The sequence below is a fragment of the Poecilia reticulata genome, chromosome 8 (genome assembly GCF_904066995.2).
Source record: "Poecilia reticulata chromosome 8, P_reticulata-male-v2, whole genome shotgun sequence".
Lineage (NCBI taxonomy): Eukaryota > Metazoa > Chordata > Actinopteri > Cyprinodontiformes > Poeciliidae > Poecilia > Poecilia reticulata.
In genome coordinates this window covers 268,211-282,500 of record NC_088837.1, presented here as the reverse complement: position 1 = coordinate 282,500, position 14,290 = coordinate 268,211, and the positions used below count along the sequence as shown (strand labels likewise).

General features: G+C 40.7%; 2 protein-coding genes and 2 long non-coding RNA genes across 8 annotated transcripts in view; 2 read left to right on the top strand and 2 right to left on the bottom strand.

The window, feature by feature from the left end:
- Positions 1 to 8,884, top strand: part of LOC103468206 (uncharacterized) — a 15,536-nt gene extending 6,652 nt beyond the window's left edge. Inside the window, exons 3-4 of one of the 2 annotated variants that reach the window (XR_014088448.1) lie at positions 6,313 to 6,759; positions 7,938 to 8,884. This is a non-coding gene — a long non-coding RNA (uncharacterized LOC103468206). Of the gene's footprint in view, positions 1 to 6,150; positions 6,760 to 7,937 lie in introns of those variants that run through there. The other variant, XR_534176.2, reaches the window with a different exon arrangement.
- The window catches only part of hoxb3a (homeobox B3a), a 69,912-nt gene extending 56,412 nt beyond the window's left edge, over positions 1 to 13,500 (bottom strand). The window contains exons 1-2 of one of the 4 annotated variants that reach the window (XM_081609549.1): positions 12,936 to 13,499; positions 12,657 to 12,833 (exon numbers count right to left, since the gene is read on the bottom strand). The gene's annotated coding sequence lies outside the window, so the exon portion shown is untranslated. Of the gene's footprint in view, positions 1 to 12,656 lie in introns of all 4 variants that reach the window. The other 3 variants (XM_081609548.1, XM_081609554.1, XM_081609553.1) reach the window with 3 other exon arrangements.
- Positions 1 to 14,290, top strand: part of LOC103468219 (uncharacterized) — a 352,500-nt gene that overhangs the window by 90,751 nt on the left and 247,459 nt on the right. The gene's annotated exons all lie outside the window — the stretch shown is intronic.
- Positions 1,664 to 5,890, bottom strand: LOC103468207 (homeobox protein Hox-B6a-like). The gene is made up of 2 exons (XM_008415107.3): positions 3,668 to 5,890; positions 1,664 to 2,379 (listed from the first exon to the last, which is right to left on the bottom strand). The coding sequence occupies exons 1-2, from the start codon at positions 4,206 to 4,208 to the stop codon at positions 2,099 to 2,101; spliced, it is 822 nt and encodes a 273-aa protein (XP_008413329.1). The 5' UTR covers positions 4,209 to 5,890; the 3' UTR covers positions 1,664 to 2,098.

Here is a 14,290-nt window from a genome sequence, read left to right as displayed (position 1 = left end):
GGGGGAGAAGCAGGGGAGAGGCACAGCAGCTATCTGTGGCTATTAATTTTGACATTCTTCTTACCGACAGTGAAACATCTTTTATTTAGCTGTGATATTTATTATATGATATTGCTATAATATGTTTCGTAGTAAATATGACAATATTTTTAAAAACACTTATAAAAATTGAACCATAACAAATACATTTTTGCATGTTAATGCAATAGGTGAAACACGTTTTAACTCATTTGTTTTCATCTAGGTATGTGACTATTACAATAAAAATGTCCATAATCCTACTGTTATTATATAATTCAATGAAAACGTTTTATGTAAAAGAAAATGAAAAGTGGAATTGGGAACTGAATGCGTGCTGATTATCTATGTGATTCTGTTCAGCCATGCTGAAGCGTCATATGAGATGAAGACAGAAACTGTTTGCTTTATTTTTGACGATGTGCTGCATCAGCGAAACTCAAATGGAGGTCCGTTCGCCGGTCACTCTGGGGACACGCACAGTTGAAAAGGTCACCAGGACATTGTCCACTTTGTTTGGGTGCAGTGTGTGTGTATATGTTCAATGTGTCTGGCTGGCCTGCTTGAGGACAGGTCAGCTTTCTCTGCCTGCCTCTGCTCATTAATTAGTTCACGCCGCCGTCACTTCTCCTGCAGAGCATCCCACCTAACTGGCCCTGCACAGAGTACCCTCGGACCTCTAGCCCCGGCAATAGAACCACCACTCCCAGCGTTACCCCCGCTCCTTTAATGTGTTGCATGTTTCACACTTAGCCTACATGAAAAAAGCTAAAAGGTTTATTAGTCTCCGACGTGAAAAAGCACTAAATCTTGAAATAAACCTATTTTCAACCTTACAGTCTGAAAGTACTATGTTAGAGTTGGTTAATAAATCTGCCAACATGCATCCCTATACTAAAAAAAAAAATCAACATTGTATACACTTCATTAAAGTTTATTGTACATTTCTCATAGGTAGTATACTTACTTGACAAAAAAACGAACAGAAAGCAACAAATGTAATCAAATGTACAAATCCCTGAAGGTGTTTAGGTAGTTTGGAGAAAAAAATCAGTAGGTCAACACCTCCGCGCACTTTTTGTACAACCAAGTGGGAAAATAACAACTGAAAACGACCGTTAAGACCTTCGAAATTGAAAAATTGTCACAATACGAAAAGAACATGTCCTTGACTAAATCTGTATACTTTAGCTACAATATGTACAATACCATATGACATATATTCATTCCTTTCCCTTTCCGTGCTTTTAGTACATGTGGAACACAATCCCAGGTTGAACCGAAGACACCACACAGCATAACAGCCAATAGAAAAAAGGACCAAACCGTAAAGCGTTTTCTTCAAAGCAAGTGCCTGGCAGATATAAAAACAAAACAACACAAAAAAAAACAAACAAACAAAAAAAGTTATAACTTAGGTAGTTTTTGGAATGCTGCAAATCATGTTTTTTTTTTGTTGAGACACCATTCACGCCATAACCCACCGTTTATCAGCACTGCGATCTGAGAGCCAGCAGCGACAATGTTACCTGAAGCCTCATTGATATCCTGAACTGACATAGAAAACAATATATATATATATATATATATATATATATATATATATATATATATATATATATATATATATATATATATATATATATATATATATATATATATATCGTGTTCGTTCATGTCTTCATGTCCCGTCCCTGGCAATTTCTATTTCTTTATTGCTTTATCTACTTTCCATGGCTCTGCCACTCTGCCTAGCCTCCTAAAGTTTCAGCATTTAGTAAATATGTAGGATTTAGGAGAGTGCGTTTTTTTCTGTTTTTAAAGTATAGACGAAGAAGAAGTAGAAACTCCAAATCAAAAATGGGTCAAAACGTTATTTTCACTGATACAACGTTTAGAGACTCGTATTAGAGAAAGTAAAGCATCTCGGTCCTTTTTGTGATCCACACGGTTGAGCTGTCGGACAGAAACGAATGGAGCGGTGGGCTCACAAAATGTCCACACCTAACAAACACATTGGAACACTAATTTTCTTCCATTCTTGTCTTGCTTTAAATGTCTCACGTAATTTTCTTTTCTTTCACTCCGTCCGTTTCTCTTCTTCATCTGTTCCATTTAGAGTGAAAGAGGAGGAAGATGAGGAAGAAGATGAGTTAATGAGCTTGTTCTCCTTCTTCCACTTCATTCTCCGGTTCTGGAACCAGATCTTAATCTGACGCTCCGTGAGGCAGAGCGCGTGCGCAATTTCGATGCGCCGTCGCCGAGTGAGGTAGCGGTTGAAGTGGAATTCCTTCTCCAGCTCCAGGGTTTGGTAGCGGGTGTATGTCTGCCGGCCGCGTCTTCCGGGGCTGCCGAAGGTGCCTAACAGATAAAAAGAGACAAAGTCACGAGAGGAGTTACATTCCTTTAATTATTTAAACCAAAGATTATACACATGGCGCATTTCGCTGACAAGGATACTTGATTTTGGTTAAATATAAACCTTTCTCTTTATTAATCATTTAAGGATCAGTTCAACGTTTCTTCTGTTAATGATACTAAGAACAGAAGGCATCAATAAATGTAGTTATTTTTAATTAGCCACAATACTCTAAATCTTCAGATTACTTGTCTAAAGAGGGATCAACATTTTGATTTTGAATATATCAGAGGTAGAACATGTGGAAAATCCCACCGTTGTAACAGAAACATCTAAACTAAAATTTAAATCACAGATAACCTGTTTCTTTTTTGTGGATCTCGTTTTAGATCTAACTTTACATTAGACTACTAATTACTTCTAGATTTCCTCTTCTTACAGTTTTTCATATAGTTGCTGTTTTTTCCACGTCCTGTCCAATTAAGAATCTCTTGAAAGGACCGAGCACAACAGCAGCTATGAACCAGTGACGTTTCTTTAATCGACACTCAATATTCCATTTTCTTTCTTACTAATATAAACATGTAAATTGAAGGACAGCATCAGCACACGTGTGAATCTTGCTTTGATGTACTTCCTGCAACACTGAAGAGCAAGACTGACATAAAAAACCCACACCGACCTAACTGTCGCTACCAGTCCTGCATTTTCCCATGCAGTGAAACGATCGTCGCACCTGTTTTGAATAATCAGTACACGATGCAGGGATTCATTATATTTAGTACAAAACTGCATAACTGCATTTCAGGAAATTAAATGAAATAATTTTTCATCAAAAACAGGAATTGTTTTAAACAACTGGATAAAAAACTGTTCTCTTAAAGAATTATCTTTTGACAAAAAAGAAATGTTTTGCAATTTACACATTAAAATACTCTAAATAATACCATTCAGGAAGAAGCAAACAAGATGAGCAAATGACGACAATATTGGTGCTCGTCCTGTCCCTCATTGAAAACAATGCCTGCCAGACTGAGCTTTAACAGCTCTAAGTTAGCTGTCCTTGCCCCGTAGCTGCGTCAGTCAATAGGTCACAAAGTAACTGCGACGTTGAGCCAAACAAACCAGTTTTATGATGGACAATAAAACATCAATGCCTTGACTGACTGGTAAGCCAACAAACGAGCTTTATAAAGCAGCTCCAGTAAGAGGAGGAGGAAGAGGACGGAATAAGGCTGGCTGACAGAGGAAACAAATCGTCAATTTAACAGAGAAGAAGAGAACACTCACCGTTGCATGCGTTCATCCGCTGCATCCACGGATAAATTGGAGTTGGTGCTGTTTGCTTGTCATCCATTGATTCTCCAAATAGCCCCTTTGCTCCGAGCCCAGCGCACTCCATTTTGCGATGCATGCCGTCTTGGCTCAGAGCAAGTTGGTGTTCATCCAGACTACAGGGATGATCCTTGTCTCGGTAGAAGTTCGTGGCCGCCGCGGCAGCCGCCGCTGCTGCTGTGGCGTAGTCGCATGCACCAGGTCCGGTCGAGCCCCCAACTGCCACCCCCGTCACTCTGTGTCCACTGTACGCTCCGTTCGCAGCCTGCTGGTAGTAGGTAGAGGCTGGATAAGATTTCTCCTGGTGAGCGCTGTAAGCCACGGCCGCGGCCGCAGTCACAGTCGCTGCCCCTGGGTAGTGTCTGAGCGGATGATCTGCGTATCCCGATGAGTAAAGTGAGATCTGACCAAGGAATGGTTCTGCCGACGCCGTCTGGCCGCCTCCACCCGTTCCCGGTATCACCGGAAAAGAGGAGTTTACAAAATATGAACTCATTGGTAAAAGTGGGAAAGGAGAAGGAGGAAAAGAAGAGATGAGGGGAGCACCGGAGGGCCCGTAACAAACACAACAACAATGATAACGCGGTAAAGAAGCAGAAGAAGAAGAAGGAGGAGTAGACCGAGACTAACGGTTCTTCCTCCCGTCCTCCTTCCTCTGCCTTCCCTGACTGCACTTTATGATTTGTTGTGTTTTATAGCCCACAGTCCGACGGGCTGCTGCTGCTATCACTGAGTTTATCGCAGATTGGGAGGAGGGGTGAGGAGGGTGAAGCTGGGGTGGCTGGGTGCCAGTGCTTTGGTAGTGTGTGGTGGGGGGCTCGGTAGCAAGAAAGAGACTATGTCACAGGAATTGGGTGAGAAGCATAGGGGGAGTCAGAGACCAGCTGACCAAACACTGACCAATGGGAAGCTCCTCTGCATGGTATTAGTTCACCTCATTTTTCCTTTCGTTTGGGAGAGGAGGAGGAAGAGGAGGGGGTCTGGGAACTCCCGCGACCCTCTCGCTCCCCCCTCCCTTTTTTTCTTATTTCCCTACTTCAATCTCCCACTCCCGTTCTCCCTTTCTAATTGTCATTTCATTTCTCTTTCTAATCTTCCTGCAGCTCCCAGTGAGATTGCGCAATCACAGCGGAATTGTCCGCGCGTTAAATTGATCGTATCTCCTCTTGTGTGTCGTCCTTCATCTGATGTTAGACCCACAAAAACCGCAGCCAGCGCCTGCCAGTACAACCGTGCGTGTGCATGTTTGGGCTGAAGCTTCACCGCCAGAGGAAACTGAGCACATATCCTTTTCACTTTGTGGATAATAGCCAACACATCGCGTCAGAATGAATTTGTTGTATGAATACAACATGCTGGACCGCACACGACTCGTATATCATCCTGTATGTTTGCGTGTTGTTTGTAGGGATCTAAGTTAGCTTAGAATGGAGGCTCTTCTCTTCCTGTGATTCAGACGTTTGAATGTTTGTAATTGGTGGGCTTTGATTGTTTGCTGGGTTGATTTACATCCCGCTACTCTACGTGTGTGTCCTCTTCCACAAGCTTTCTTTTTTCTTTATCAGAACAAATGCCGATCGAATGGCAATCGTCTGAATAGAATTCAACGGCTCGCTGTCTATTCTATGTTCTATGTTCTGTTGTCTGAAGGAGACATTGATTCAAAAACTTCCGCTTCAGTTTTTAGAATTGGTGATATGTGATCTATGTGTGCTGTGAATGATTATGTTCCTGAGCTGTGACACTGATTAGTCTGAAAGGTAAGAGGAGAAGAAGAAAAGAAACAGAAAAATAAATTTTTATTCGTTTCAATGACACTGATTACACCAGCACTCTTGTAAATGGCTAAAGAATCAAGCAATTTACCCGAAGGTATATACTAGAATCTAACAAGAGAAATGTACAAATTACTGAATTGAAGTCCTCTAGTTAACGTATAAATGAGAATGTAAACACAGAAGAGGAATATTTTGCATTCTATTTATCTATAGTTGACTTTGAGTTCTGAAAAATATTAATTATTTAAACAGTGAGAATTAACGTTTTTTTTATGTTTTCAGGAGTTGTGAATGGAGGTGCCTTCACAGCTAAAGATTAGAGTGCCATCTTTTAGACTTCATCGTGCTTCAGATGTTTGTTTGAAGCACAGCGAAACTGTCTGAACTCAGCATAGCGAAATTAAAACTTAAGTAAAATAAAAAAAACTGTTTCGTACATATACATTGCACATTAACACCACCGAGTCACCTCACACACACACACACACACACACACACACACACACACACACACACACACACACACACACACACACACACACACACACACACACACACACACACACACACACACACACACACACAAGGAGACACCGATAATTTTCTTCTTTGTGGAAAGAAAGAAAGAAAGAAAGAAAGAAAGAAAGAAAGAAAGAAAGAAAGAAAGAAAGAAAGAAAGAAAGAAAGAAAGAAAGAAAGAAAGAAAGAAAGAAAGAAAAATGTAAAGAAACTTTCAAGCCGAATATGTGTCAGTGAGGTTGTAAAATAACCGCGACCATAAATAAGTCTTCTTCTCTGTGTCTCTCTTTGTTTCCTCCACAGGCTGCGGCTTGTCCCCGTGGCCAAACTACAGACAGTCCGACTGATAAATCGACACAAAGACTCTATTTTTTGCTTTTACTTTAGTCTCCCACCCAGTGCATTCCCAAGAAGCCAAGTTCTTATTAAAGACGCCATTCAGAGATGTCTGGGAAGCTCAATGACTTCAGCCTAATTTTCTTGTTTCTTGCTGGACCACTTGAATTTGAACATTTAAACCTTTATTTTTAACTTACTTTTTACTTTTTTACCTCCACCTCCCCTCTCGTGGCCTCTTTCAAAGAAGATGAACTCCCTCTCTCCCCGGCAGGACGCTCTGTTTCCTCCCCGCTTTTTGGGAACGGGAAGCAGCCAAATTGTTTTGGAGCTGACTGGGGTCTAATCATTGATAAGCAGCGACTCTTGGAACAGGACAGGGATGGCCTGCAGTCGGGGGACAGACACAGGACGGTAATATCGTTATTGTATTAGCTATAATCCTTTCGCATTAGTGACTTTGGCATATCAAGCGGTCGGGTGGGTCATTTTAAAACTCGGAACAGGTTCCACATAGTCCCATATTCCGACATCTAATTTAATATTTACGGTGATGACGACAACAAGCATTAGAGTTCATTTTAAAAAGTTAACATGTGGTGTGAAGTGAAATAAATCATTGGACATACAGAATCAAAACAGGCCAACATGTCAAAGTGTGTCCAACAAATGAGTCATCATTTAAAAAGTGAAAAGATGATGGATGACTCTTTAGTTGGAACACGAATATATAGATTAATTTAGAACTTATTTATTCTTTATCTTTTCTTGTCAGTCTTTTTCTAATCTAATCTAATCATAACTTTTTCGACGTCACGAGCAACTTTGCAAATGCCGTTTGCGTGGCTTTTCTCGTGTTACAAACAGGCCACAGCATGCAAAAGTTAACCAAAGTTTCTCCAAAACGAATCAAATAAAAAACATAACAGGTCTTAAAAGGCTACAATTGCAAGTCGGCATGGAGGAGCATCATTCAGTTTTTATGCGTCACTAATCTGTAATAAACTGCAAAACACGGCGAAAATAGTAGAACATTGGGTTAATTTAAGTTAACGTTAAAAATCCAGGTATCTATAATTGACTTTTATTAATAATGACTGGAACTTTCATTAATTCTAGTCTTCATTACAATATTTTAATATGAGGTTTTTGATTGTTTTATGACATTTGAGAAAATGTAATATTTGTTGCTTATTGTTTTGTTTGTGTTTTTTTTTACCTGTATGTGTTATGCAAATAAACTTACCTTGCATGAGGTTTAGTTCAAATATGTATAAAATTAGTTTGCAAACTAATTTTATAAATTGTTAAGCAAGTTTTTGACCCAGATATACAAATCACAGATCATATAAAAAACCCGAAAGATATCCTCAATCGATGAATGATGTTTGGTTTGTTGTGGCTCCTGACTTTAAAGCTGCTGATGTTCAGACAGAATCAGGTTAAACAATAACCTCATTAAACCGGATTTCAAAACACAATTCTTTCATTTAAAAGCATTGCAATCAGTGCGGCTTCCTTATTTTATGGAATGTAGTTACTGCTGAAGAGACACGTGGTGTTTCAGTGCAGACTGTTGTGTTTCGTCGCAGGTGTGTTGGACAGTCGGGGGCAAAAAGCATCAAACGGCAGAGAAAAAGAGCTTTCTGCAAGCAGTTTGGAGCTTTTGGCACCAACACAGCACGTGTTTTCAGGAGCTCCAGCGGAAATACTTTCATCGTGCTGCCGTGTTCATCGTGCTGCCTCTGAATTGTCCTTCAGATCGACGCAGAGCCGTTTAACTGTTAGCCCAGCAGCTTTTTCTTTACAATAAATTATATATAAGTGAAGCAGCCTAAATATTATGACTTTCATATTTTTGCTTTGTCACTGCTATGATCTTACCTTAACAAGCTGTATCTATTATTATTGTGGTTGTTGTTGTTGTGGATGGGACTCAAACTGCATTTTCCTTGGCTTACGATTTACTTACACATATCCTCTTAAAATGCATCCTGAGAAACGTTCAACCATAACATGTTTTTGCAACAGGCCTTTTTCCTTGGTTTAGACTGGAACGTGTGCAATATTAAGATAATACAAACGCTTAAGTGTTTACAGTCTTGTCAATGTAGACGCTTCTGGGTTAGTTGTACATGCGTGGAATTTCCGCATAATATATAACTCTGTCATGCTTGTACTTTCTGAAATGTATCAAAGTATTCAAGGAGGCTACGCACATGTGGAAACTTTGAAGGCGGTCAGTGTGGGAAGCCGTCAATATTTAGCCTGTAGCGTGAAGCTGCTGTTCTTTGTGGATCTACATTTAGAGACAGACTGCTCTGGACTCCCAAGACTTCCAAGGATGATAATAAGCCCAAACGTTTCAACTTTTTCAACGGATATACTTGTTAAGCTGGCTGTATTTCTGCGCAGTAAATCAGACGTGTGTGTCTGTGTTAACTTCAGTGTAAACATCTGAGGACCGCTGAAGGAAGCCCAGGAATGTGAGAAACTTCAGACAACAGTGACAATTAAAGCTAAAAGAGTCGGACCTCTATTTTATGGCTTTATGGCTCTTCTTTTCTCCCGTGTGTGTGTGCGTGGGTGTGTTTAGTGTGTGCGCGCAAGACATCGGAGATTTTATGGCTTTATTGCTCTTTATGACTCCTTGTAAAGTCGAGAGATGGCGGCGAAGTGAAAACAGAGCCGCTGGAAGCAGCAGATGGATAAATGTTCTGTTCAAAGGAATGCATGCATGCACTGAACAGATTGCTTCATATCAGCTGCAGTACTTTTCTCCCTGTAGAGATGTTTTCTACTATATATCTTCCACAATATCTCATATTATTCCGTCGAATTATGTGTCTATTTAAGCATTTTTAGAAGAAATTTACTCGTTTCCTTAAATTTTAAGATTAAAGGTTATTTTAATATTCATTTTAAGATTAAACTAACCGAAACCGACCTGTGTGAGAATACATTTTTTATCGTGGCCAACACACAAGATTCCATGGTGCTGAAAGAAGGAACAATACACTTTAATGAAGAGGTGTGTGTGTGTGTGTGTGTGTGTGTGTGTGTGTGTGTGTGTGTGTGTGTGTGTGTGTGTGTGTGTGTGTGTGTGTGTGTGTGTGTTAGAGGCCCCTCTAACTGACCTCGCCTACGTGAGTTAATGACAAACTCACAGAAACGGGCTTACTTGCGCGTTTTTTGTCTTAATGTATAAATTGTTTCCAGGCAGCGAAAAGCGGCTGAGCGCCTCATCTACATCACCCTGAACTCCTGCGCCGGATCACTTCACCGGACGATCAGCAACTGGAGCAGCCCTCCAGCGTACCGGAAGTTAAATGTTAACTTGGAATGAATGCTGCTCTGCAAGCTTGTATTTTCTTTTTCTAAAAAAAAAAAAAAAAAAAATCTAAAAACATATAATAAATAATAATAATAATAATAATAATAATAATAATAATAATAATAGTGGACATTGGCGCAGGACCCCTTCATGAAGATAAACAAACAAACAAACAATCATTTATTTAAATAACCCCCAAATTTGAAATTTTATATAAAATGAAGATTCATCATCGCTTGTGATTTAAAAATTCATGTGGGTTCTCCATAAATGATTCGTTATGCACACGCATGCACACGCATGCACACGCGCGCGCGCACACACACACACACACACACACACACACACACACACACACACACACACACACACACACACACACACACACACACACACACACACACACAGTCGTGTTTCTGTGTTTTGTGGGGACTTTATATTAATTTCCATTAATTTCCTACATCCTAGCCCTTACCCAAATCATCAGATACCTAACCCTGACCAAAAGTCAAATGTCACCTTAGTCGTAAGCCTAACCCCTCACCCAAAAACAGCATTTCCCCTAATGGGGACCAAGAAAATATCCCCACAATGAGCAGTGGTTTCCACATTGTAGACAGAAATAGGCCCCACAAGGATATAAGTGGATATAAGCGCTCCTCTGCGTGTGTCCTCGCAAGCGCACATATTTGAACATTTTATAGGACATTGTTCTTCTTCGTGTTCATTAATTAAACAGTACGTGGGACTGTTCTTTGTCAGTGTCGACGGAAAGAGCAGATTCTGAGAACTTACGCTGGATTCAAAGATATAGAATCGATTAACACGCTGCTGCTATGTCCAAAGTCTCAGTATATTTCTCATTTCAACCGAATGACCTAAGCAATCAACAAATGCTTCATAGTAAGACTGGGTACGTGGGAGCATATTTATTTCCACCACAACTGCAAACAGTGAAGGAAACAAGTAGGAGTAAGTCTGTCAAGCAAGTCTGTTTTGTTGTCGTTTAAGTCAAGCACAACAACAATCAACAGTAAGAAAAGATGGAAATCACAAATTATTGTATTCTTGCCAATAATACAATAATCTATTGTATTATTGCCAGCAAGGCTGGCATTTCACCTCTCAATGTGTACAGTCTAGATGTGACCATGTATGATATTTTCAATGAGACGCTAGATGGCACCAGAGACTTTTGTTAGAACAGCTTCACGTATAAAGGCAGTGTCTGTCTGTCTGTCTGTCTGTCTGTCTGTCTGTCTGTCTATCATTGTTTATGAGGTTAAACAAATTCTGCAGTTATATTTAGAAATAGCAAGACTAAATTGCAAAACGAACATTTCCCCCACCACACGCACAAACCAATATTGAAAGAGAGATTAAAAAAAGAAGAAAGAAAAGGAAGAAAAAAGGGAAGAGAAAGAAAGTTGTCGTCTACCATCGTACCTGTAGGTAACCGTGTTAAAAATGCCTCTTTTTTATTCACTATATTTGTAGGAGAGAGGAAACTGTTTTCTACATGCTTTTCTAGAAAGAAGATAAATGATTTCTCCCAAAATAAAACATGAAAACCTTTCTGCTTACCTTAATGAGGCTGATTGTATTGCGCCTCCTCTTTGTGAAACATTACAAAATAAGTTTAGAATTAATAATAAAAAATTCATTTTGCTCACCGTGTATTTAGAAAATGAAAGCGCATGTGCTCTGTTTTGCTTTTATTTGTTTGAGATCCTTCAAAACACTGTGTTGTTTTGTCTGGTTTAATATGTGAATATTTGTTTCTTTGGAGATTTACGGACTCCGATCAGGTAAGGTGTTGAGATCTGAGATGGCAGCACAGCGGAAAGCAGAGAGACAGAGCAAAGAGACACCACCTATCGTGAATGAGGGTGGGAAGGTGACACGGGATGATGGGTGGTATTCTGACCACAGAAGCTACAGAAAACACACAGGCCACCCACCCACAGGAGGAAATGAGTGGGGAAACAAAGTCATAAAAGTGCTAGAACGGACAGAGCAGCATTCCTGTAAACACACGCACACCTACACCTACACCTACACCTACACATATATATATATATATATATATATATATATGTGTGTGTGTGTGTGTGTGTGTATACTACATACGTAGTATGTCTTTCTATCTTCACAAAGACTTTGCATCGAATTCCATTCATTTTTCATTCATTTCTAAAAACTTAACCATTACCTTGAAACTAAACTGAACCGTTAACAGTACAGCCCTAACCCCCCACATAACCTACATTCAATTCATGACCTATTCCTAAATCTAAACCCTATACACCAAAAACAATTCCTTTTCTGGATCCCATAAGGAGTAGTGGGTCCTGACGACCACACACACGCACGCGCACACACACACACACACACACACACACACACACACACACACACACACACACACACACACACACACACACACACACACACACACACACACAGGATGTGAAACGCCTGAAAGAACCTGGAAGTTCTTTTCTGTTCTCTGGACGTGAAAAAGTCTCAATTTTCAGATGAAGAGATATTAGCTAAAGCAGAGAGACATTCCCGACCTGGTCCGACACACAGATGCAGATGAACAGTCTAACCTATCTCCTGTCTTCTGATTTAACAGTTCTGAAGTGTCAAATCCGCAGCACCTGTTCTAACATCAAAGCCAGCATTAGTTTCTCACGAACACGCCCGGAATCCAAGTCGTTGCTTTTCCATCAGTGTATGCCCTCTCAACACCTAATCCCATCATTTAGAAGAGGCCATTTCATCAGGGGAAACAACCCCAGAGCCTAACCCAACACGGAAGCGATTCACTTACGGCTCATCCGAACTTTTACCCATCTTATTAGGAAGGTTCCCACAAAGCCCAGTTTCACAGTTTTCTTGTTATTTTCACGTTGTTTCTTTAAGAACTGCGGGAACAATGCGCATTCGCTCTGAGCCGATAATTCGAACTCACCTGCAGCTCCCCGCGGCGGCTTGCTGGAAGGACAGGAGGCAGCATCTTACCCGGTCTGTGAGGAAGCGGAGGTGAGGGCGAGGGAGAGGTGGATTCGTAGATCCTCTTATGTCACCGAGGGCACGTCGAGACATAAAAACACTCCTGTCATCTGCTATCATCGCCCGTATTCTACTGCTAATCATCAAATTCAAACAAACAAATAAGCAAAAAAAACCCCAAAACAAACAAACACAGATTCAGTCTCCAGGGATGGCCTCTGCTGTCCTCTCTTCTGACCGTCAGTCCAGAGTCGCCGGAGAGCGGCGCCATGGAGGAAGAGGAGCGGGTGGAGAAGGAGGAGGAAGGCGTATTGTTGTCAGTCTCTGTTCCTCTCTGCTCTGCAGTCACGATCACTGTTGTTAATAAGCAGTTCGGTTCGATGTAAGCGCTTAGTTTTATTTGTCCGCTGGATGAGATTCGCTCGGTTGCTTACGAGGTTCGGCCGATGTAGGGGAGGAGAGGGCGGCTGTTCGGGCCGGAGAGCAGAGCTGCAGCATTATAGCCACTTGGGAAATCATAAAAAGTTCATGTTCACGTTAAGCGCGTCCACATGACCAGCTCACCGTCCAATCCCCATGCACGGCCACTCATAAACTTGTATCACTAAGTTGTAAATTTTCATAAAACAACAAGGAATTTATTGCATTTCTTCATGGAGTGCTGCTGGAGGAGAGCTGCTTTTCGTCTTTCGCTCATTCTCTGAGCGGCCATTTTCTTCTGCCTCTGCAAAGACGAGCTCACAGCAGACAAAGGAAAGGAACTCGCGTTTCTGTTTTGCTCTTCGGATTTTCTTTTAATAGCTCCAGACATGTTCCTACATAGTGAGGCCGGCTATATTTGCCTTTTTTAGTTTGTACCAAACATAGTCAAAAGGTTCAAAATTCAGTTAGAATGAACTGAAAGAGGCATGCACGTTATATCTCAACACATTCTATGTCTACGGCCCGCTGCAGAATGTAAACACTGCAGTCAACATCAATCATTTTTGGTGGCAAATTGTTTGACATTTCTTTGTTGATAACGTGCACATAGCACCTCCTGTTAAAATGCAAGGAAAACATTTTGAATTGTTTGCATAACCATTATTACTTTTGCGCCAGAACAAATTTGTGCGGTAACCTTGGTGGTGATGAACTGCGGGACTCTTTGTTTACATCTGTAATTCTTTGAGCAACAAGGTAAATTCAAATTATTGATACTAAGGGTCATGGAATTCGTTTATAAAAAAGAGAGACAGTATTGTCGTTTGACAACAGACTGAAGGCAAACGCTGTTGGCCTACAGAGCACATTCGCAATGCGGTAAACGTCGACGTTTTAACGGCCTGCACACCTGCAGCTGAGTGACGCCACGCTATGCTGCATTTACAAAAATACATGATTTGATTTTCAAAACTAACCCATAACCCTCCGCATTTGGGATGTGACAAGATGGCCAATTATTGACATATTGTTTTTTCTTAATTAAGCTCAAAACCCACTATTTTTATTATTTAGTTATGTTGCACAAATTCAAACCATATGCAGTCTCCAGGGCCTAAAGATCGAACCCAGGACTTTCTTACTTTAAGGCAACAGTGATACCAACTGCGC

Excerpts from the sequence above, each read along its gene's own strand:
- LOC103468207 (XM_008415107.3), bottom strand. The coding sequence starts at position 4,208 with ATGAGTTCATATTTTGTAAACTCCTCTTTTCCGGTGATACCGGGAACG. Across the intron at positions 2,380-3,667 it reads GCGGATGAACGCATGCAACG|GCACCTTCGGCAGCCCCGGA; the intron begins GTGAGTGTTCTC and ends TTTATCTGTTAG.